This window comes from Heterocephalus glaber, unplaced genomic scaffold (genome assembly GCF_053883595.1).
Source record: "Heterocephalus glaber isolate CG9 unplaced genomic scaffold, H.glaber_assembly_v1.0 deba00001463, whole genome shotgun sequence".
NCBI lineage: Eukaryota > Metazoa > Chordata > Mammalia > Rodentia > Bathyergidae > Heterocephalus > Heterocephalus glaber.
The window spans coordinates 4,975,548-5,000,240 of NW_028258310.1; the positions used below are offsets into that span (position 1 = coordinate 4,975,548).

Sequence of the window (24,693 nt, forward strand, 5' to 3'; positions counted from 1 at the left end):
AAAAAATCACTTCTGAGACATCCAGATTTGCTGCCCAGACTCTTTCCCCATGTCTCCAAAGCCTTATAAAACCATAATATCTCATACAGACTGCATGATTCCTCTCTTGGAATGTTTTTTTTTCTTGTTTTTAATTTTTATTAGCATATGTACAGAAGATGTTTACATTCCTTGTGTGGAAGTTGGTACATAACTTTTTTTTTAAAGTTTTTTGAAACAGGGTCTCATTCTGTAGTTTAGGTTGGCCTTGAACTCACTATGTAGTCCAGGCTGGCCTCCCCAGTGCTGGAATTACAGGCGTGTGCCACCACATCCATGGACATATTTTAATTCCTTTTTTCAGCCCCTTTTCCTCCTCCCTCCGCCCTCCATCTGTTTGATCCCCTTCTCATTTGAGAAAGATCTCCCTACTTATTTTTTTACTTTGTTATTTGTAATTAAGAGAAACCATGCAATATTTAAGCTTGTGTCCGATTCACTTCAATAGTGTGCTCTGATTTGGATAAACTCTTGTCTGTTCTTATTCTGATCTTGGTAAATTCTTTTACCTCTCATGCCAATGCCCCTCCACATGGCCATTTTAACAGGGCAATTTCTAGCCCTTTTATTTATTTTTAATTTTTAGACAAGAGTCTCACTAAATTGTGCAGGTCGGTCTTGAACTTGCCCTTCTCCTTCCTCAGCCTCCCCAGTAGCTAGGATTATAGATATGTACCCCTCCTGGTTTGTAATTATATCAGAAAATGTAAAATGCAAAGGACCTAGAATAGAAAAAGAAATCTTGAAAAAGGAAAAGTTAGAGGACTTACAATACCTGAATTCAATGTTTACTATTAACCACAGTAATTAAAAGGGGGATACTAGCCCTGGGACAGACAAATTAATGGAACCGAATAGAGTTCAAAAATAGACTCACATCTATCAGCTAAAGTGGTATTTTTGTTTTGGTGCTGAGGTCAGAATCCAGGGTCTCGTGTACAAGGAGCAAGGCTCTATTACAGAAGTTACTCTCAGCCCCCAGTACAAGACATTGGTCACTTGTCATGTGCATGAAGTACGCTGGCTTGGCACTGGAGGAAACGACAGTGAACAGAGTAGACTTATCAGAGGGTTATAAAGAAGTAAAACACGATAAAACAACGGGTGCTACGCAGAAAAACACGGGAGGATCCACAATATAGGTAGGTTTTCAGGATCCTTTACTTGGGGTGGTTGAGAAATTCAAAGGTCTCTCTGTGAAGGCATGTGCTAAGAAATCAGAATCACCCGAGAACCACGCTTGAAGAGAATTCGAATTGGGAGCCAGGATAGTGGCGCAGACTAATCCTGTAATCCCAGCCACTCCGGAGGCTGAGCAAAATCACAAGTTTGAGGCCCGCAATTTGGCGAGACCCTGTCTCAAACTGATGGTTTCAATCTCCCAAGTACCACAAAGAATTGTTTTGCAGAATGAACACCGAACGGCGTTCAGCCTGGAAAGCAAAGGTGCCTGAGGGACGACAGAGTAGCGCCGGGAGTTCCGGACAGGGACCACAGCAGCCGCACCACAGAGCTCTACGTGCCGCGCTGGGGGGCCTGGACCCGCCCAGCCGCGGTCCCGCCGCTGCGCCGGAAGTGCGCTCCCTGGCCCGACGCCCCGCCGGAAATGCTCTCTCGCCCCGCCGGAAGTGCTCTCGTGACCTGCGCGCCGCGCAGCGGGAAGATGGCGTTGGAAGCCGGTGATATGGAAGATGGGCAGCTTTCTGACTCAGATTCCGACATGACGGTCGCACCCAGCGATAGGCCGCCGCAAGTGCAGGTGAGCATGAAGAGCGGGCGGGTGACAGGGGCGGGCGGGAGCTCCCGCGTCGGGGCAGGCCAGCCCCAGAGAGATGGCAGCTGGCAGCGGAGCGGAGCCTGCGAGCCTCGGGGCCGCCTGGAGGCGGGCGTGCAGCGTGGTCGGCGCCTCTTCTCATGCGCTGCTGTTCCTCCTCAACATACTGACTTCCCCGCTCCAGCGGCCTGGGGTTGTTTGGAAGGACAAACGTTACCAAAAATGTAGAACCTGCATCGCTTCTCGCCCTTTTGACTAAGATCAAGGGCAAAAATGTAGAACCTGGAGACAAAGGGCTGAAACTGCCTGTGGTGCTCTTTTTCTTCTAAAGCAGAGAGCGAGACAGGCTTAGAAAACTCTTTACTCGCTCAGCGGCCTGGGCTTTTGTATTTTCGCCAAACTTAGCTTTGTAGTACGGTACCGTGGCGTTAGGTTTTGTCTTAACTTCCTGGTTTTCTAAATGGGAATGTGGTGTGATCCTGTGAAAAGCAGCAGCCACTTTGGAGAGGGCTTTTGGTGCCAGGCTGCCGCTATTCCAGTCCTGGCGCGGCCACGCTCTGACCTGCCTGCCTGTTTTGGTGGCCCGATCTGCAGAATTGGCACGGTGGTTGTAAGAATTGGACGGAGCAAATTGCACACTATTACCTGTCAAATGCGAGCTGCCTTTACTATTTCAAGACAGAGAGACTATCCTCTGACTTAAATCAGTCCCCTCCCCCATTTTTAGCATATAACAGTTTAACACAAAGTACGAAAAACAAGTCAAGAGCAAAGTTATAGTTTGGAAGAATAAGTTCAGGTATTCTGTTGCACAATATAATGACTGTAGTTAATAGTGAGATTCGAGGTAGTTAGAAGTTTTTTTGTTTTCGATTTGGCACTGGGAATCCAACCCAGGGACACCGAACCCAGGGGCACTATACCACTAAGCTCCATCCCCAGTCCTTTTAGTTTTGAGATAGGGTGTGGCTGAGTTGCTCCAGAGGGACTCAGAATTGGGATCTCCTGCCTCAGCCTCCTTCCGCTGGGATTGCAGGCATGCATTACTTCGTTGGGCCATGTGAGGATTTTTAAACATTTTGCCACAGGGCCGGGGATTTAGCTCATGGTTCTGCCTCCTGCCTGGCAAGCTCAAGGTCCCGAATTGATCCCCGGTACCAAAAAAACCCCAGAAACAACAAAACATTTTGCCACAAAGAAATAGTTACGGTGATGGATGAGGGAATCAGACCATCACCTTGAGACCAAGGTGGCATTCAAAAACATCCCTTCTTCGTTCTCATACTCCTACTAAAGTTTAAATTTCCCCAGTCACAAGCTGCTTGCCTGTTGGTCAACTCTCACAAGCTGCCTGCTTGAAGGACAACCATATCAGCTCAGTTCCAACTTCTGTAAAACCCCTGAGTCGGTAAGAGGCAGAGCCATTTGGTCCTCATACCAGCGGTTCCTCTCAGGTTTAAATCTCTATAAAACTTATTCTCGACTGTGGAGCTGGATTCTTTCCATTTTTCCTAACAGTGGATATGCTAATTACTTTAATTTCATCGTCACCCAATGTATCCCTGTATCAAAAGCTTGCATTATATCCTGTGAATCTGTACAGTTATTATGTGGTAATTTTTTTAAAAACCAAAGCTGACTTCTCTTGGATATAAGTGTCTTTTGGAAATTAATTCTGGAATATTTTGTAGTATTTCAATCTCTTTCAGGTTGTTTATATAAATTGACTCTTAACTTAGTTAAAGTAGTGAAATTAGCAGTTTTAAAAGTAGTAAGTAGGAGCAAGGAGCAGTAAATCAGAGGCTGGGGTATGGTGATGCCTGCCTCTAATCCTAGTGCCCTGGAAGGCTGATGGAGGAAGATTGCAAGTTTGAGGCCAGCCCGAGGAATTCAGCAACTTAAACTCTGTCTCTGATAAAACTAATAAAAAAGGCTGGGGATGTAGTTTAGTTCAGTGTGAAGGCCCTAGGTTCAATCTGTGCCACACATAAAAAGTAGTATGTCAGGCTGGGGTTGTAGCTCACTGGTATGGTGCTTGCCTTGCACACAGAAGGCCCCAGGTTCAATCCCCAGCACTGCAAAAAAGGAAGGGAAAAAAAATCACCAGGGTGAGGCAAGAGGATGGCAAGTTCAAGGCTATCCTGGGTAACTTAATAAGACCCTATCTCAAAAGAAAGGAAAAAGGGCTGGTCATGGAGCTCAGTGCTCCCTGGTTTCAATCCCCTGTGCTGCAATTAAAAAATAAAAAGGTAAAATATCAGGGATTCCACCCTGAGGAGTTCACCCTTTCTCTTACCTAAAAGTGTAGTCACAGAACCATATAAAGTTATTCGATGTGTCCAAATGCAAGAGTTATTTTTGGAAAGAAATAGCACTTCCGGCTGTAACTGAAAATCCTGACCTTTTTTTTTCAGTGCTGAGGGTCTAACCCAGGGCCTCATGTGTACTAGGCAAGTAAGAGGCCTTATAGAATTGTTTGGTTTTAGCTGTAGAGATAAACATTTGTGGCTGCTTTCATGTGAAACTTGAGAAAAGTATGAACTGAATTGGTTTCAGAGATGTCTTTAGAGATCAGCTCTGTTTCAGAATGCTCCAGATGAATTTCAGACTTTTTAAAAATAGCTCATGGTGGGTGGAATGATTGTGTTTTGTGCAACTGACTGTGCTTTCTTTCACTTGTAGAAAGTACTAGATGAAGACAGTGCTGTGAGGGCCTTCCAAAACACCGCAGCAACCACACATGTACCGGTGTCACATTATCGGATTGTTAAGAGTGTGGATTCCAGTGAAGAAAGTTTTTCTGATTCAGATGATGATAGCTCTCTTTGGAAACCCAAGCGACAGAAATGTCTTAACCCCCCTCCCAAACCTGAGCCTTTTCAATTTGGCCAGAGCAGTCAGAAACCACCTGTTGTTGGAGGAAAGAAGGTTAACAACATTTGGGGTGCTGTGTTGCAAGAACAGAACCAAGATGCAGTGGCCACTGAACTGGGTATTTTGGGAATGGAGGGCAATATTGACAAAAGTAGACAATCGGAGACCTATAATTATTTGCTTGCTAAGAAACTCAAGAGGGAATCTGAAGAATTTACAAAAGAATTAGACAAAGAGTTAGATGACTATATGCATAGTGACAAAAAACCAGGGTCAAAGGAAGAAGAAAATGGTCAAGGTCATCTCAAACGGAAGCGACCTGTCAGAGACAGGCTTGGGGACAGACTGGAAATGAACTATAAAGGCAGGTATGAGATTACGGAAGAAGATTCTCAAGAAAAAGTGGCCGATGAAATTTCTTTTAGGTAAGTATTTAAATTTTACCTACAAATGAGCACCTGACCAATATCTTGTATTTACAGGGAATAAAATAGATGCCAAATACATTAATGGTGATTTTCCTTTTAGAGTTCTTTGTTTTTGTTTTTTGTCTTAAGGAATTAACTGGACTTATGTGGTTATATGAATACACTTGTATTTTCTTACATTGGAAAGGTCTGAAGATAATTTTGCATACTCATGAACTTTTAAGCAACTCTACATTTAGTGCCACAAAACTCCTTATATAAAACATTGGTTTTTAAAATTAATTTTATTGGAACACTTTTGATACATATCCTGATCACATTCATCATTGGGAATTTGTACCTGTACATAATCTTATCTTGATTCTTCTTTTTTTCCCATTCCCCCTGCCTCCCTTCAGCCCTTCTCCTAATTTACAAAAGCTTTGCTTTCATTTTTTTCCTTCCATTCTCTTTTTACTTTTCCTTTTGCCTTCCTTCCCTTTCCTTTGCTTCCTCCCTTCTTCCCATTTGAACATTTTTTTCCTACTTCCCAATAAGTACTATCCATTTTGATCCTTATTTATGCTTTCAGTTTCTCACACAAGAGAAGGAATGTGATATTTAAATGTGTGTCTGATTTATTTCACTTAAAAGGATGGTCTCAAGGTGCATCCATTTACCTAAAAGTGTCTTAAGTGTATCCTTTATGGCAGAGTAGTATTCCATTGTGTATAACCACGTTTTCTTTATCCATTCATTTGTTGATGGACATGTAGGCTCTTTCTAAGATTTAGCTATTACAAATTGTGCTGCTGTAAACATGGATGTGCATATATTACTGTGGTATGATGCCTTTAACTCTTTTGGGAAGATAGCAAGAAAGGAAAGAGCTAGGTCAAGTGGAACCTCTAGTTTTAGTTTTTTGAGGAATCTCCATACTGATATCCATATTGGTGTACCAATTTACACTCCCACTAACAGTGGAGAATGGTTTCTTTTTCCCCACAGCCTCGCCAGCATTTGTTATTGGTTGATTTCTTGATAGCTACTCTTTATGGAGGGCAAACATCATTTTAAGACATTTTTTTGAATGTTTTCAAGCATTTGTAACTTACAAATAACTTTATTGAGGTATATTTTATGTGGGATAATATTCACCTGTTTTCAAGTGTTGATATTTTTGTACTAAATTTATCAAGTTATACAACCATCAACATCACTTTTAAAACCTTTCCATCACCCAGTGAGATCTCGGGTCCATTTATCGACTTATGGTGAATCCCTGTTCTCATCCTTAGACAACTACTAATGTCCTTTCCCTCTGTACAGATTTGCATTTTCTGGACAAGTGAAAACCATACAATATGTGGTCTTGTGCCTGCTTCTTTCACTTGTGAAGTGTTTTTGAGATTGAACGTTGTAGCAGTAATTAATACTTGATTCCTTTGTAGTGTGAGTATAGATATGTATATAAAGTGTGATTGAAAAAAATGGTGAATGTTTAAACTTTAAAGGAATGTATTACAGTAAAAGACACATTGCCGTTAATCCCCCTGAAAATAGTCTCCCTTGGTTCAAACACACTTTTTCCATTGATCTTACCACTTTCTGAAGCAGTTCCAGAAGTCCTCTTTTATGTCTTTAGTTGCACTGGTGTGGCTGCCTTGAGTGTATTAAATCAATTCAAAATGTTTACCTTTCATTGCCATTTTGACTTTGGAGGATATTCAGAAGCTGCACAGAGCCAGAGCTGGTGAATTAGGTGGGTGAGGACACACCATAATGTTTTTACAAGAGCCTGCCTTTCCATTGGCTGGCACTTGGCATTCACCATGTTTTTTAATCACATCTCTTAAAGACACTCAGGCAAGAGGATTTGCAGAACTGCTTCAGAAAGTGGCAAGAATGATGAGACAACTGGTTGAAACAAGGGGAATTACTCTAAGAGAAATTGATGGCAATATGGCTTTTGTTTTAATATAAATTTTTAAAAATGTAAACTATTTTTTTGATCATTTCTTGCATATATAACATCCATGGTGAATGTTATTTCACTTTTTGGCTATTATGAATACTGTTATTATGAACTTTTGCATGCACATCTGTGAACATAGGTTTCATTTCTTTTGAGTAAATACCTACCTGGAAGTGAAATTGCTTGGTAGATGGTAAATTTACAGTTCATTTCTTTTTTCACAAGTTCAAGTTTTGATTAACTTTTCTTTAACTCTAAGTCACTTGTTACAGGTTGAAAACAAGCTAGGCATAGTGGTGCACACCTGTAATCCTAGCACTTGAAAGGCTGAGGCAGGAGGACCACCACAAGTTTGAGGCCAGACTGGAATACATAGTGAGACCTTGTCTCAAGAAACAAAAAATACAAAACAACAAAAAACAGGTTGAAAACAAATGTGGTTCAAGAGTAAAATGTCAGGTATTTCCAGCCAAGTCTCTCAGTACATGCTAGTACTGGATTATATGTACTATTATATGTGCTGCTGTAGTGAGCACATTACTGGATTTTTTTTTTTTTGTACCGGAGATCGAACTCGGGTCCTTGCATTTGCACAGCAGGCGGCGAAACCACTGAGCTAAACCCCCGGCCCTGTGTTTTTTTAAATACTGAGAACATTTGGAATTTGAATTCTGAAAAGAAACTTAGGAGTTTGTAAATGAAAGCTTTCACTTACAGATTAGACTACTGAAGCCAGTAGTTATGTGGCTTGCCCAACATCACAAATTTTATTGTCAAACCTGCAGCTGGTGCCTTTGTTCATAGTTCAGCTCTTTCCATGATAACATACTGCCTCAAGTTGAGAAGACAAAAGATCCTGGGTCTGATTGGGGAACTGGTAAGGGTTCTACAATACTACTTTTCCTTCATTTCTGGAGAGTATGGGCTCTGACCCATTCAAGAGTTACTTAAGCTTCCTGTATTTTGACTCAGGACACTGAAAGAATTGACAGCATGCATAAGATTCCTAGGATTGTGCATATTGTAACTAATGAGTCATCAGTAAATATTAGGTATTTCTATTTCTGTGCTGAGTTGTTGAGCCTGTGAGAGAAGTCCATTTTAAAGCTTCCAGACATCTGTGGAATTAGGAAAGCTTAACTTGTAGGAATAATCATTGAAAGCATAATGTTTGTTATTTGTTTGGACACATAATTGAAAGCATAGTATATGTTGCTTGTTTTGACAGTAGTGGTCTGATTTTGTCTTTTTTACATTTAGGCTTGCATTAACCTTGCTAAACATACACATTTATTTTTAAATCTACCATAATCTAGAAAGGGAAATGAAGAGGCCAAGTATGAGAATAGAGATGGAACCTTAAGGTTAATATCTCCTTGCATGACTAAAGATTAGGATGTTTCCATGTCAGTGATTCTGGAGTTAATTATTGAAGATTTAGAAAAGCAAACATTACAGTAGGATTTGATACTAGTTGAGAAAACTGGAGAATAATATAACAATAAATGAGGTTAATTTTGTTTCATTTCTTTCTTATCAGGTTACAGGAACCAAAGAAAGATCTGATAGCCCGAGTAGTGAGGATAATTGGGAACAAAAAGGCCATTGAACTTCTGATGGAAACTGCTGAAGTTGAGCAAAATGGCGGTCTTTTTATAATGGTAAGGCTGTTTCACTAGTTTGTTTTTGTATTATTTGTCATGTGATTGTTTTGTTTTGTTTTGTTAAAATGAACTTGCCTCTGCTGGACCTCTTACTTGTAATTATTACCATGTGTTTCAGGTTTTTAGAAAACTACATGAACAATGAAGACTAAATCTAAAAGTTCAGTAGTACATTCCCTCCACCCCCAGTACTGAGGCGTGAACCCAGGGCCTTCACACTAGGCTATATCTAGTGCTTTTTGTTTTCTTACTTTGAGACAGGATCTTGCTAAGTTACTCAGGCTGGCCTCCAACTACAGTTCTCCTGCCTCAGCCTCCTGAATAACTGGAATTACAGTCTTGCACCACCGTGCCTGACAGTACTTTTTTGCAATTGATAGTTTCCATATTTTAAAAAACAGATAAATTGTAGCTTGTTAGTGTGCTGTCAACAGCATCTCTCTTATATGATTCATCAAAATTTATCAAAAATTTTAAAACTAAAACCATAGAAGCTCAGATTTTAAGAGTATAGGTTTTGGAGCTCAATTTACTGAGTGACATTTATTAAAATAATTTGACTCGAGTCTAGTTTACTTAACTATAAAATGAAAATTAATTCTGTGTTATGCAGATGAGATGAGACAATATGCAGGGAGTATTTAGCAGCCTGGCATAGTGGCACACTCTGGAGGCTGAGGCATGAGGATTGCAAGTTCATATCTAGCCTGAGTAACTTAGTGATTTAGTGGGACCCTATCTAAATAAGAGAGGGCTGGGGATATAGGTCGGAACCTTGGTTCCAAAAAAAAATGGTGCTTAAGCTGAGTGTGGTGGTGCCTACTTGTAATCTCAGCACTGGGGAGGCTGAGGCAGGAGGTTCACTGTTTGCTCAAGGCCAGACTGGACTACATAGTGAGTTCAAGGCCAGCCTGAACTAGCAAGACCCTGTCTCAAAGAAAAAAGTGCTTACCACAGTGCCTAGTACTTAGTTTCAGTGAACAGAACTGTTAATTTTGGGTTCATTTAATTCATGTGTTATTGAAAAAAGGGATTATAGCATCCATCAGGAAATGCATTGGTTACCTCAACGTAAGATACACATTTTGTTCAAGCTGCTATAGACTGTGGTAAGGGGAAAGTGTATTAAGAGGCTGATGCACTGAGGGGAGAAAGAGTGGTGGGTTGGACTACAGGGCAGCAGTGGGGAGAGGAAGTAGTAACCGACAGATTTCCTGATGGATCAGTTGTGTGAGGCCCTGAGTTCCATCCCCAACACTGCAGAGAAAGGCAGGGTGGGGATTAAGATATTATAATTTTTGTTGTGTGTTTATTACCACAAAAATACAAACAGTAAAGCAACATGTAGTAAAAAGCAATCCTCCCACTCCTATCTTCCAGCTGCTCAGGCTATTCTCACACACTGTTTTATATAAAAAGTAATATAAGGCCGGGGCTTTAGCCTAGTGGTTCTGCCGCCTGCCTCGAAAGCGCAAGGTCCCAAGTGTGATCCCTGGTACCAAAAAAAAAAAAAGGTAATATATTTACATTATCCAGTACCTTGCTTGTTTTTCACTTCATATATCTTAGCAATCTCATATCAGGATATAAAGAAAACCCATGTATTCTTTTTTACTGTTGGCAATATGAAAGTACCATAATTTATTATTTCATCTATATGTTTTTACACACATACAGACTCATTTGTTCATTTTACATTTGCAAATTGGCCCCTTTGCTAAAATTTATTAATAGCCTCAATCAGTACTAGTTGTGCTTTCTTATTCACAGACATGCAGAGTGACAAAGAACCTAAGTTGTCCAGTATGCACATTCCCAGATGAAGTTGAACAAAGCAGCACTCTGCCATGTTTCAATTCTCATTGTGTAAACAAGTATCCTTTTCAAAGTCCTTATTAGTGCCATGCTTTTCACATTTTTGTACTTTATTTTTCTGGTGATTAGCTGTTTAAAATGGTCCCCCAGTGGTTGAGCTGACTTGCTGACTAGTATTTCTAAATATAAGAAGACTGTGATGTGCTTTAGGGAGAAAATGAGTGTTAGATAATCTCCATTTAAGCATGATAACTTCTGTTTGCAATGAGTTCAGTGTTAATGAGTCTACCTATCTGTATCTGTATATTCACAGTTATACTTTGGGCATTGAGTCTAGGGCCTCATGGCTGAGTGTGAACTCTACCACTGAGCTATAGCTTTAGCCCCAACAAGTATATTTTAAATAAGATGTCTTTGTTTTGAATCCATTTTTGGTTTGTTTTTTGATTTTTACAATGCTGGGGATTAAACTTACGGGCATTAACCACTAAGTTACATCCCCAGCCCTTATTTTAGTTTTTACTTTGAGGCAAGCTCTCCCTAAATTGTCCACGCTGCCCTTGAACTTGAAATCCTCCTGCTTCAGTGTCTGCTCTAGCTGGGATTACAAGCATGTCCTTCAGTGCCTGACTTTTTTTTGGTACTAGGAACCATGCCTGACTTTTAAAGTGTCTTTAAATAGAAATTCATATATGACAATGTTACATATTAATCTGTTAATAGGTTATAACCAGAGGCCCACAGAAACCTAACCCCATATGTACCCTAGAGCAGTGTTCAGTGAAATAACTATCAGGAATAGTGAGAACAGACTGTATGTGCATATATCCTATGATCTTTGATTCATTTAGACTGTATCGTGGTACAGGTCATGAGGTACGGCTCTTACTCAGTTATTTCCCCAGGTGGCTCAGTTGCTCCCTGCAACAATTATTGAATAGTCCATTTAATCTTCTTTGGTTTAAGCTACTCTGCTATATCATAGACTAAATTCTTCTGTAAATTTGTCTTTATTTTGGGTTTTCTGTGCTGTTGCACTGATCATTCAAGTTTTATTACAACTGTTTTAATTTTTGAGGCTTTATGGTATATTTTAATATCTAATAGAAGACCAGTGTGGTGGTACACACCTGTAGTTCCAGCACTTAGGAGGCTGAGGTAGAAGGATTGCTGTGAGTTCAAAGCCACCCTGGAATGTGTAATGAGACCCCCCCCCCCAAAGGCACACACACACACACAACTAATAGAATATTTACTGATTTGGCCAGATGGCAGATCAAAATCAGAAAATTTACGTTTTCTTCCATCTTCGTAATGTGTCTCTCCTGAAATAGGCCTTGATCGTTTATGCGAAGAGTCTGTGTGGTTTGGGGCCTGAGGATGTAGTTGTGGTTAGCACTTGTCTAGTGCGTAAGAGGCCCTGGTTCCATCCCCAGTGCTGCCAAAAAAAAAAAAGCAAAGTTGGTGTAGTTAATTTTTCTATTCCTTTTTACAGAATGGTAGTCGAAGAAGAACACCAGGTGGAGTTTTTCTGAATCTCTTGAAAAACACTCCTAGTATCAGTGAAGAACAAATTAAGGTAATGACACTATCCTTGGCTTTTAAGATCCCTTATAATTTGACTTTCACAAAGCTCCTAGTTCCATTTGATCATTGTCCTACTTCCTGTTTGTTTGTTTAATTGTTTTTTTGAGACAGCATCTTGCTATGTATTTCAGGCTGGCCTTGAACCCACTGTGTAACCTACGCTGTCCTCAGACTTGTGGCAATCCTCCTGACTCAGACCCTGGAGTGCTGGGATTATAAGTGGGTGCCACTTTCTTAGCAAATAGTTTTTCTATCGTCCTAAAACTTTTTTTATTAATGAAAGATTTCAAATATAGAGAATACATTAAAGAATGCATATATTCTCCACCTAGGTTTGGTGATGGTTAATATTTTGACATTACCTGTACATTTTTTCTTCCACTTGAAAATAAATACCAAATATCATGGTGCTCAAGTTATTTCAGCAGGCATCTCACAGTGGTATAGACAGTGCTCTACCAAGCCATAAGACCTACTTCATTTATCAGAGAAATAACTTCATTGTATCATTCACCATTTAGACCTTACTCCAGTCTTGAATTGTCCTAAGAATTTATTTTATTCTCTTCCACCATAACCAGGTTCCAGTCGAAGTTTCCGTATTTCATTTATTACATTTTGTTTATTTTTTTTAACCATACACTTTTCCTCATATAGACCTTTTGAAGAGTTCAAAGTCGTTCTACAGAATGGTAGCTTATCCTGTTTTTTTTCTGGTGTTGCCTGTTGATGGCTTTGATCCATTCTTTCCTCCATCTTTGGTATTTCTTATAAACCAGAGTGTATTTATAATCATTTTTTGTGTTACTGGGACAGTATTACATTAAGTATTGTTCTGTAGAGGATTTTTCACAACTCAAAATTTGGTATCTTTTAATTTGTTAATTAGGGAACATGATTTGCATTATGATTAAGGTTGAAAATTAGCCTATTACCTAGCAAAGATAGTGCACACCTGGCACAGCTGCTGTACTTGATAAGCTCTATATTCTCTCTGTCAGTGGCCGATAAAAGTGAGGAATGAGACAAGTATGCCGGTGTATGCCTTGAATCCTAGCACTCAGGAGGCTGAGGCAGGAGGATTATGAGTTTTGAGGCCAGCCTGAGCTTTACAGTGATTTCAAAACCAGCTTGGACTAGGTGGTGAGACCCTGTATTAAGAAAAAAGTGATCGGAATATGTGTTTCAGCCATACTCATACAGTGCTCACCATTATCTTGAACTCAGGCTCCATATTGAGAGTATTTTGTGTCTGCTCAGTGTCGAGTTTTTTTGGGTTTTTTCCCCCTTAAATTTTCAAATTCTTCACTTCTAGTCATTTTTTTTAAATATGGAAATTTCTACAGGAAATACTGTTATTGCATATCTGAAATCTGTAGTCCATAACTGCTTTTTTCCCTCATGGGAACAGTTAAACGTGATTTGTAACATGACACATACATTTCCTGATGGTGTATCTGTTGAATGATAGAGATTATACTTTAGTGTTCTTTCACATCCCTCCCCCAGTACCCTCGACAAACAGTGATATCTAGAAATTTTGTTTTTAAAATAACCTTAATTTCCAAAGACAGGAAAGAAGAAAATAGCATTTGTTGGCACTGGGTCGTACATTTATATTGCATGACTTATTCTTTATCAGTGGGTGTTATCCTGTTAGGCAGATGAAAAGTAGTTGAAATGGTATGTTTAGGGTCACTCAGCACTCTTAACTCAAAACTCATGTTGTTTTTGCTGTATCACATGTCTTTGAAATTCATTTATTCCAGCTTATTGTGGGAAAGAGGAGTTTAGTGTTAGTTCTTATGTTAAACTTCATATTACGATAATAAAAGGAACATTGGCAAATCTCATAATAAGAGAATGTTGTTTATAGAGACATTCTTATGAGCACTAGTCTGTAACCTGTGTTTTTGTGAATCAGTTTTTAGAAAACAAAATGCCAAGCAAGGTGGCTCATATCCCATAACCCCAACAGGCAAGAGGACGCCATGAGTTTTGAGACCAGCCTGGGCCATAGAGTGGGTACAAGGCCAGCCTGGACTACATACCAAGACTGTCACCAAAAAAAGAGAAAGAAAATGAGAAAAGTGCAATAAAACTGAAATTAGGGGTTTGGGGCTATAGCTCAGTGTAGAACATGTTACTTAGTATGCATAAGAATCTGTGTTCAGTCCACAGCTAAGGAAGGAAGGGATGGAGGAAAATGTTTTAAGACTAAGTACAAAATTATAAATTAAAAAGAAGCATGGGACAATAGACTGAAAAGTAAACCCCAAAACGTTACCAGTGATTTGGTGTGTTGTGAGGAATTATAAAATGCTTTGGCTTTCTTTTATTTTTATTTGTTTTAGGGGGAGTTTGTGTGGTTTTCTTTTGATTTTGGTTTTTGGAGGCTTTTTTTGTTCATTTAGCTTTTTTATTTTTATTTTTTGAGACAGGGTCTCACTATGCAGTCCAGCGTGACCTTAAACTTACACTATAGCCCAGACTGGTCTTAAAGTCATGACCCTTAGTCCTTTGAGTATTGGGATTATAGGCGTTCACCACCATAATGCTTTGGCTTTTTAACATGTTGATGACAGGGCTATAATTCATATGTTTCTCTGCCCAGTAGCTTGAACCATTAGTGGTACATGGCATGACCAACCCATTAGGTTATTAATAAAGAGACCAATAAAGAACACCCAGAAGGAAGCTCCCCCACTGCCATTCCACGCTCCTAGGGCAGAGAAGGTGAGCCAGTCCAAGCACCTAGAAGGAAGCTCCCCCGCAGCCATTCCATGCTCCTAGGGCAGAGGAGGTGAGCCAGTCCCAGCACCTGGAAGGAACCTTCCTCACCACCATTCCATGCTCCTAGGGCAGAGAAGGTGAGCTGCATGGGCACCAGAAGCACCCCCACCCCCACCCCGTGGAAAGGAGAAGACACGTAAACAAGCCTCAAAAACAGACTTCTGGATCACCTACAGCAACCCCAAAGGGAAACCAGCTGGAACAATCTGATGCTCAACCACCTGGACTCTCTGAACTGGCAAAAAAAGAGGATCTGGGAAAAATGAAATCAGAAATAATTACTCAGATAACAGCAAAGATTGTGCTCATAGTGCAAGACATGATTAATAAATCTAGAGAGGACACAGATAAAAAAAATAGAGGATCTGAGGAACATGATGGAATCCCAACATAGGAAGCAAATGGAATCCATAAAACACATGCAAACAGATTTCCAGGAGATTAAAAACTCCATCGAAAGTCTGCACAGCAGAGTGAACCAATGTGAGGATAGAATTTCAGATAATAGAGGATAAGATTGCAATTAGTGAGGAGGAAAAGAAAAATTGCTTTCAAATTGTAAGAGAACACGAGGAATCAATCCAGCAGCTCCTAGACGATGCAAAGAAGAATAACATAAGACTGATTGGAGTCAATGAAGAAAGAGGAGAGAGTGCAGATGACATAAAAAAACTGTTCACAGAAGTGATGGCAGAAAACGTCCCAAGCAGGGGAAAAGAATTTGACATACAGATAAATGAGGCATATACGACTCCAGCTAGCCTTAATCAAAAAAAATCTACACATAGGCATATGATAGTTAGGATTCCAGAAATCCAACAGAACAAATTTCTACAAGCAGTGAGAGAAAAGAAACAAATCACACACAAAGGAAAGCCCATCAGAATCACAGCAGACTTCTCAGTGCAAACCCTCAAGGCAAGAAGAGCTTGGAGTGATGTATTTCAAGCCCTAAAGGAAAACAGCCTCCAACCCAGATTGATGTACCCTGCAAAACTATCTTTCAAAATTGATGAAGAAATAAGATACTTTCATGATAAAGAGCACCTCAGAAACTTCATGAATACCAAGCCAGCACTCCAAAAATTTTAGACAATATCATGGGAAAAGACAATGAGGATCACAACCCCAGGAAGCCCAGCAGAATGAATCCATTGGGCATGACAAATTAAATGCAAAGTGGGAGAATCCAACAAAAAGAAAAAGTTGGAATAAAGATAGGAAATGAAGAAGTCAAATTGTCATTATTTGCAGATGACATGATACTCTATATAGAAGACCCCAAGAACTCCACCAAAAGTCTTCTAGACTTGATAACCAAATTCAGTCAAGTAGCTGGTTACAAGGTCAACACACAAAAATCAATAGCTTTCCTCTACACCAATGACAGACTCACTGAGAGAGAAATAGGGCAAATAATTCCTTTCACAATAGCATCCAAAAAATTGAAATACCTAGGAATCATCCTAACGAAAGAAATCAAAGACCTCTTCTCTGAAAACTATGGCACTCTGAAAAGAGAGATTGAAGATGATATCAGAAAATGGACAGACATCCCCTGCTCCTGGGTAGGAAGGATTAATATAGTGAAAATGGCCATACTTCCAAAACTGCTATATAGATTTAATGCAATTCCAAGTGAGATCCCACCAGCATACTTCATAGACCTCAAGAAAACAATCCAAAAATTCATTTGGAGCAAGAAGAGACCCAGAATAGCAAAAGCAATTCTAGGTAACAGAGATATGGCAGGGGGTATCACAATCCCCAACCTGCAACTCTACTACAAAGCTACTGTGATAAAAACAGCATGGTACTGGCAAAGAAACAGACTTGAGCACCAGTGCAACAGATTAGAAGATGCAGAAACAACCCCAGACACACTCAGCCATCTCATCTTCGACAAAGGAACCAAACACCCTCACTGGAGGAAAGATAGCCTCTTTAATAAATGGTGCTGGAAAAATTGGGCTTCAACTTGCCAAAGATTAAAACTAGACCTGTATCTCTCACCATGCACTAAACTAAAATCAAAATGGATTAAAGATCTAAATGTTAAAATAGAAACTCTGAACCAGTTGGAACAGAGGTTAGGAAGAACCCTTGGAGACATCGGTGTAGGAAAAGATTTTATGAACAAAACCTCAGTTGCCCGTGAACTAGCACAAACAATCAGCTTTTTATTAAAAGGCTTCTGCACAGCAAGAGAAACCACCAGCAGCGTGAAGAGACAATCCACAATGTGGGAAAAAATCTTCACCTGCTCTTCCTCAGACAAAGGTCTACTATCTCGAATCTATAAAGAACTTAAAAAGATCAGACCTCCCAAATTTAAAGACCCAATCCAAAAATGGGCATCTGAAATGAACAGACATTTCTCAGACAAAGAAGTAGAAATAGCAAATAAACACAGGAAAAAATGTTCAACGTCACTGGTCATTCGAGAGATGGAAATGAAAACAACACTGAGATTCCACTTCACTCCAGAAAGAATGGCTGCTATCATGAAATCAACCAATAACCAATGCTGGCGGGGCTGTGGGGAAAGAGGAACCCTGCTCCACTGCTGGTGGGAGTGTAGACTGGTGCAAGCACTGTGGAAATCAGTATGGAGATACTTCAAAGAACTAGGACTGGAAATCCTGTTTGACCCCGCTATTCCATTGCTGGGGATCTTCCCCAAAGAATTAAAAGAATCATACCACAGTGATATATGTGCACCCGTGTTCATAGCAGCACAGTTTGTAATAGCTAAAACTTGGAAACAGCCCAAATGCCCATCAGCTGGAGACTGGATAAAGAAAATGTGTTTTTTTTATAAAATGGAGTACTACTCAGCCATAAAAAATAAGAAATTAGAGACATTTATAGCTAAGTGGATGCACATTGAGGGAATACTCTTAAGTGAAATAAATAGGACACAGATGTGTAAATACCGAATAGTTTCTCTGGTGTAAGAAACTGAAAGTGTGAATAAGGACTAAATGTATAATAGGTCATGTGAAATAGGAAGAAAAGGGATAAAGGGGAAGGAAGTGAGAGGGCTAAGGGAAAGGATAGAAGGGAATGGGCTTAATATGAGAAAATGGAAAAATAGGAACAAAAGTTTTGTAAATAGGGCTGGAGGGGTTGAAGGGAGGGCTGGGCAAGGGTGAAAAACAAGAACCAAGAGAGACTCTGTAAAGGTGCAAATTTCCAATGATGAATGTTATTATGTTGTATACCTAAAATGTACCAATGATTAGAATGAATAATCGATAATGTAAAAATAGGAAGAAAAGGTCCAAAGGGGTAGGGGTAGTGGGAGACACAGGGGAAAGGAAAGAAGGGAAAGGAAAAAATGCTGAGAAATGGAAAAAATGGAAATAAAGTCTTTGTAAATAGGGAAGGGTGGAGGGTGTGAAGGGAGGGCTAGGAATGGGGAAAAAATAAGAACCAAGATGGATTATATAAAGGTACAATTCCCAATGAGAAATGTAATTGTGTTGTATACCTACAATGTACCAATAAAAGAATTTAATACAAAAAAAAAAAACACGTCATGACAAGGCTTTTAAAACTTTTAACTTCATCTCCCTAATGAGTGTATAATTCAGTCTTATTGTACTGATTAGTGTTTTTCTGATTCTAGTATTGCACACCTTTCCTTGTGCTATACTGGGTATTTATCATCTTATGTCTACTTTTTAATTGGGTTGTCTATTAATGAACTGTAAGAGTTCTTTATGTATTCTGGTCATAGGTTATATGCATTCTAAATATGGTCTGTTTAGGGACTACTTTTCATTTTAATGATGTCATTTAAAGTTGTAAATTTTGATGGAATCTCATCAGTTTTTTTCTTATACATCATGTTTTTTTGTATCCTAGGTAGTTCTTGCCTACCCTAAATTCATAAACATTTTCCCTCATAATTTTTTCTTAAAGTTTTATACTTTTAGGTTTTCTTATTTAGGTTCATAGATCCCTTCAAGTAATTTTTATGTATGGAAATAAAGGGTTGAGGTTAATTTTTTATATATGGATTACCAGGTGTTCTAGTGCCGTTTGCTGAAAACACTATCTTTTCCTTGGCTCTTGAATCGAATTTATAGTCTATAAAATGCTAATGTTAAATCATCTTTCAAAACTCAGTGGACCATATATGTGTGGTTCTATTTCTAGATTCTCTGTTTTATTCAAATGATCTATATGTCTTTCCTTACAACGACACTGCCTTGATTACTGTAGCTTTAGAAGAAGTCTTAAAATTAGGTACTAAACGTCTTCCAACACTGTTTTTTTTTCTTTTTACTTTTCTAGGTCCTTTGTACTCCTACATAAGTTTTAAATTTCAATATCCAATTCCTCATTTATAGCAAGTATACATAGACCTGAATTTTGATATATACCTTGTGTTTTCTAATCCTGCTAAATTCAAAGGCAAGTTCTAGGGGCTCCTAGACATTTCTTAGTATTTTCTCTGTAGATGATCATTTCATCTACATATAAAGATTTTGCTTCTGCCTTGCCAATGCTATCCTAAGTGTGTCATTTTATTGCCAGACTCTTTTGGTGGGGCCTAGGTTTCAAAGTTAAATGGACCGATAAAGAGTAAGCATATCTGCCCTTGTTCCCCACCTTAAGGAGAAAGCATGGTATCTTCTCCATTCATATAGGGCGTTCTTGCTGGAAGTATGGAGTACATGTCTTTAATCTGTTGAGAAGGTTCTGTTCTACTTCTAGTCTCCTGATAGCTTTTACCATGAAGAACTGTGGAATATAGTCTAATACTTTTTCTCCAACTAGTGACAGGATCATATGGCTTTTTCCTTTCCTCTGTTAAAGTGATGACTTTTGGGGGTGGATCTTCCAATGCTGAACCAACACTGCCATCCCTATAACAAAACCACTTTCTACATACTGCCAGATCTGACTTCTAATAGTTTGTTTAGTTAAACAAATTTCTATCTATGTTCATAGTTTTTGTCTTCTATTATCTTTATCCAGTTTTAGGATTAGTACAGTGTTGAGTTCCTAAAATGAGGGGAGAAGTGTTCCTTCTTTTTTCTGCTTTAATTGTTTGATATAATTTATCAGTTAAAATGTATACGAGCTTGGTGTTGTCATGTAGGTAGGTTTTCAAGCTAGGAATATACTTTCTTTAATAGGTGCTATTCAAATTTTATGTTTCCTCCAGAGTTAGTTTCATTAATTTGTCTTCCAAGGTACTTCTTAGAAGTTGTCAAATTTATTTCAGAAAAGATTTTTGAAATATGCTTTCTGTATCCTTTTAAATTCTGTAAAATCTGTGGTAATGTCTCCTAGGTCTTGATATTGTAATTTTTAAAATATATAATTGATATTGTGTAATAGGAAGTAAAGGTCTAAAGGAGCAGGGTAAGTGGGAGGGGTAGGGGAAAGGAAAGAAGGGAAAAAAAATATGAGAAAAGGAAAAAAATGGAAACAAAGTCTTTGCAAATAGGGAAGGGTGGAGGGGATGAAGGGAGTGCAGGGGAAGGGGAAAAAAATAAGAACCAAGAGACTCATATAATGGTACAAGATCCCAATGATGACTGTAACTGTATTGTATACCTAAAATGTACCAATAAACTTAATGGGGTGGGGGGGAAAGACCAATAGAGATGATTAAATCTGATTTGTACCGCCTGTGGTACAAGCCACCCAGTGGACAGTCGCGCATGCACCACTGGTGGTTTAGGCTCATGGGAACATATTAACCTGTGTTTTTCTGAATTTTTTACATGGGTTTAGATTGAATACTTTTATTAGAGGAAATAACCTGAAGAAAAGTAAAATTTTATTATAGGTAATACAGCATATCCCATTCATATGATGATGTTATAATTATTCTTTTGCCATATTGTTAATCACAGAGTACAACTTGTAAACTGTAACTGGACTGGCTGTGTTTGGTTTGGCTTGGATTTTTTTTCATTTGTGTTTTTGTCTTGTTCAATCACCTAGGCTTCATGCATGCTAGGTGGTGCTGGAGATTGAACCCAAGAATGCTCTACCACTGATCTACATCTCAAGCCCATTTCATTTCATTTCATTTTTAAAAATTTATTTATTATTGCCAGGCATGGTGGCACACACCTGTAATCCCAGCACTTGGGAGGCTGAGACACGAGGATTGCCATGAGTTGGAGGCCAGCCTGGGCTACACAGTGAGTTCAAGGGCCAGGGATTTAGCTCAGTGGTTCCACTGCCTGCCTCAAAAGCACAAGGTCCCAAGTTCAATCCCTGGTACCAAAAAAAAAGTTTAGCAAAAATAGGGCTGCGGATTTAGCTTAGTGGTTCCACCACCTGCATGCTCAAGGTTCTGAGTTTGATCCCCAGTACCAAAAAAAAAAGCCACACATAGGGCAGCCTGAACTACAAAATGAGACCCTGTTTCCAGAAGAAGCAAACAAAAATTATTGTTCGTTTTTTGAGACAGGATCTCCCTATATATCTCAAGCTGGCCTGGAACTTGGAATCCTGCCTCAGCCTCCAGAGTATCTGGGATTACAGGTGTGTGCCACCATGCCTGGCTTTATTAAATGCAATATTTTCTAAAAGGCTAGCTATAACAGTCTCTCTCTATAAAACAATTTATATTCAAGTTCTTAACTTATTAATTATATAGAGAGATGTATGAGAGAAAAATCATCTACTTCATTTGTTACAACAGTATCAACACAGTTTTAACCATATTTCTTTAGGCCATTCATTCTCTACTTTGTTCTGTTAAATTCATAACCTATGGGAATGATGTTCCTTGGTAATTAGGCTTGCTATCTTTGGAGAGAAAGAGAAACTATAAAATTTACTGTGTTTCCAGGCATTGTACTGCCTAGAATTGTTTTTTATCAAGATGCTTAGATGTTTCCACATAAAATGAAAATACTCTATTTGTATTTGCAGCTTCTTTTGTCTTTTCACCTGAAGACATACTCTTGAAAAAGTGATGAATTATCACAATTCTGTGAAGGCAGTATAATATGCTTTAAGAATGTGGATTTGGAGAAATAAAGTCAGACTTTATACCTTCAATACGTTAGCTCTGTAATCTTCTGCCTCACTTTTTCAATCTGAATCAAAGATGATGGATATACTCTACCTACCTCATAAGATGTTTTGAGCATGAAATTACTGTGTGTGAAAAGTTCCTACTTAGCATAGTGCCTGGCATTAGAAGTGCTCACTTGATACAAGGCAGCTGGCTTTACTGTCCCTGCAGTCACCTTTCTTCTTCCTGTGCCTTTTCTCCCATATGCACCCTCCTTCTCTACCCCCAGTCCTCTCTCATTTCTTTAGCAGGTACTTTTACTTTCCCTTATCAAAACACTCATTCTGGAGCTTTCCCTACTCCCAACTCTGCTAATTCCATGCCCTGCATGTAACTACTTAGTACACAGAGGAGGAGCAATCTCCTTTATCTCACCATCTGCCATAGTGCTTTTGAGTTTTTAAATTTTAGTAGTGCATGTTTGCAGTACATGATGTTTACATTCCTTGTGTGGAATTGGTGCATGGACAAAGCACCTTAATTCCTTTTTCATCTCTTTTTCCCTTCCCTCCTTCCATCTCTTGGTCCCTTTCCCTTCTTAAATACTACTGTATGGAATGCCTCAGGAGTTTGTTTGTCATTCTTGTTCAGGGTCCATGCAAATGTCTTGTGTATCATTCCAGTTTTAGTACTATGTGTGTGCTGCTGAAGCAAGTACCATAGTGATTTTTATAAACAAGAGATTTGTACTTTGTGTACTTCAGAAAATATGATAGGGACTGGCTTGGTTACAGCTTTTAGGAGTCCCTTTCCAGAAAGTAACAGTTCAGAAATGTGTTCTAACCATACCAGCTTCTTTTTTGAAACTTTGAACCATCTCTGTCTTACTGTAGACAGTCTGGTCCTCTCTTTAAATCCCTGACATACTTGCCTTTCTTTTGTACTTTTAACTCCACTTACCTATTTGTACCAAGGTTCCCATGTGTTATTTTATGCTTTTCCATGTTTGTTTTTTCCATGTTGATATTATAATGGAAATATATTTTCTACTACCATAGGTCTCATCTACTGTGGCCCCTCTGAGATACTTGGCAATATCTGAAAATATTTTTGGTTGTCACAATTTGGGGGTAGGGTAGATATGTCCTTCTTAAGCAAGTAGAGGATAAGATGCCCTATATGCTGCCAGATATCTCACAATGTGCACAAAAGACACCCCAGCAAAGAATTATCTTCTACTGAAAGAATTTCCTGTTTTCATGCTATAAAATCCCTTTTTGGCATCTTTGAATATATCCTACTGCTGAATGTATTACTACTATGCCCATGATAGAAATTTTTGACCAAGATTTACACTCTCATGTTAATTTCAGTAACAGCTAGAATTTTTCTTGCATTGTGTACTGACATGATTGCTTATTCACACAGTTCAGACATGGCTTGGTTTCTTAGCATGCACAATCAAGTGTATTTATGATGACATTTCACAGTTGGTAAATCTTTATTCCAAAAACTTCTTTTATTTTAAACCCTTAATAAGTGATTATCCTATTGTATCTTTTCCTTTAGAAAGCTTTTTTTTTCTTTGGTACCAGGAATCTAACTTGAGACTTTGCGCTTGCGAGGCAGGCGGTGGAACCACTGAGCTAAATCCCCAGTCCTCCTTTAGAAAGCTTTTAACTATAGAGATGATGTGTTAAGCATGGACCATAAACTTAAACTAGGTTAGGTTTGAATTGTAGCTTTGGTCTTTACTTACAGTAGGTACTTACTTAATATCTTAGACTCTTGAGTCTAATGGTAAGCCAAATACAGAGATAATAATTGTAAAGGGCCTGCCTAATAACAAACTTTATGGTAGCTCTTTTTTACTAAAGTTATTCTTTTTTATTACAGGACATTTTCTACATTGAAAATCAAAAGGAATATGAAAATAAAAAAGCTGCTAGGAAGAGGAGAACACAGATACTGGGAAAAAAGATGAAACAAGCCATTAAAAGTCTGAATTTTCAAGAAGACGATGATACATCACGGGAAACTTTTGCAAGTGATACAAATGAGGCCCTGGCCTCTCTTGATGAACCACAAGAAGGACATGGAGAAACCAAGTTGGATGTGGAGGAAGCTATTGAGGTGGATCATTCTCATGATTTGGACATCTTTTAAGTACATTTTGGACATTTTGAGGAATAAGCCTTTCTAAAGTAGCATTGTAATAAATAGTTTCTACTGACATAGCTTTGTTTTACTTTTACTTTACACTGATAAACATGAGAATCTGGAGAAGAGAAAATTGTTTCTTTTAAATAATACATATGGGGAAATGAATATGATTAAAGATGGCTCATGTCTGACACAGTACTTAAAAGTGTATGGGACAATGTTTAATTTCTCAGTCTGTTGCTAATATTACTTACTAGTTGTTAATCATTTTTTTCCAGGTCGTTATCATATGCCATTCAAAAGTTTGTTTTCTTTTTCTGATATATTTTTGAGGTGAATTTTGCTTTGGTTTCAAAACATTCCAGTGAAAGATACTAATGGAACACACAAATTGTTATGCCGTTACAAATGCATTTAGATTTTTTTCTGTGTTATAAGAACTCTTAGGCAGTTTTAAGGATAGAGTAAACATAGGCATATACTTATTGATTCTTCCCAGTTACTTATTTGTCCAGAAATAAATGTCAGAAGCTTTCAAAGACGTGTTGGTTCATAACTTTTTGACTTTTAATAATTAACTGGATAATAAACAACTCAGCAATTATAAA

At 38.7% G+C, this 24,693-nt stretch overlaps 1 protein-coding gene and 1 non-coding gene across 6 annotated transcripts; one reads left to right on the forward strand and one right to left on the reverse strand.

Annotated features, from left to right (window-relative positions):
• The first annotated feature begins 1,627 nt into the window (after positions 1–1,627).
• Positions 1,628–24,626, forward strand: Phax (phosphorylated adaptor for RNA export). Of its 5 annotated transcripts, XM_087180539.1 has the most exons (7): positions 1,628–1,798; positions 4,496–5,112; positions 8,610–8,730; positions 12,044–12,127; positions 21,012–21,098; positions 21,371–21,444; positions 23,819–24,626. In XM_087180539.1, exons 1-7 carry the CDS (start codon positions 1,646–1,648, stop codon positions 23,904–23,906), a joined length of 1,224 nt encoding a protein of 407 aa, XP_087036665.1. In that variant the 5' UTR covers positions 1,628–1,645; the 3' UTR covers positions 23,907–24,626. The 5 variants fall into 5 exon arrangements, with proteins under 5 accessions (XP_087036665.1, XP_021121912.1, XP_087036666.1 ...); XM_021266253.2 differs by lacking the exon at positions 21,371–21,444; XM_087180540.1 differs by lacking the exon at positions 21,012–21,098.
• LOC147826644 (U6 spliceosomal RNA) lies at positions 22,529–22,640 on the reverse strand. The gene has a single exon (XR_015438871.1). It is a non-coding gene; the product is annotated as a U6 spliceosomal RNA (small nuclear RNA).
• Positions 24,627–24,693: the final 67 nt, after the last annotated feature.

What these genes read in the sequence shown, in the direction of transcription:
- Phax (XM_021266253.2), top strand. Translation starts at nt 1,646, where the DNA reads ATGCTCTCTCGCCCCGCCGGAAGTGCTCTCGTGACCTGCGCGCCGCGC. An exon ending in ATAGGCCGCCGCAAGTGCAG is followed by an intron (nt 1,799 to 4,495) that starts GTGAGCATGAAG and finishes TTTCACTTGTAG; the next exon opens with AAAGTACTAGATGAAGACAG. An exon ending in AGGCCAGCCTGGGCTACACA is followed by an intron (nt 21,099 to 23,818) that starts GTGAGTTCAAGG and finishes TTTTTATTACAG; the next exon opens with GACATTTTCTACATTGAAAA.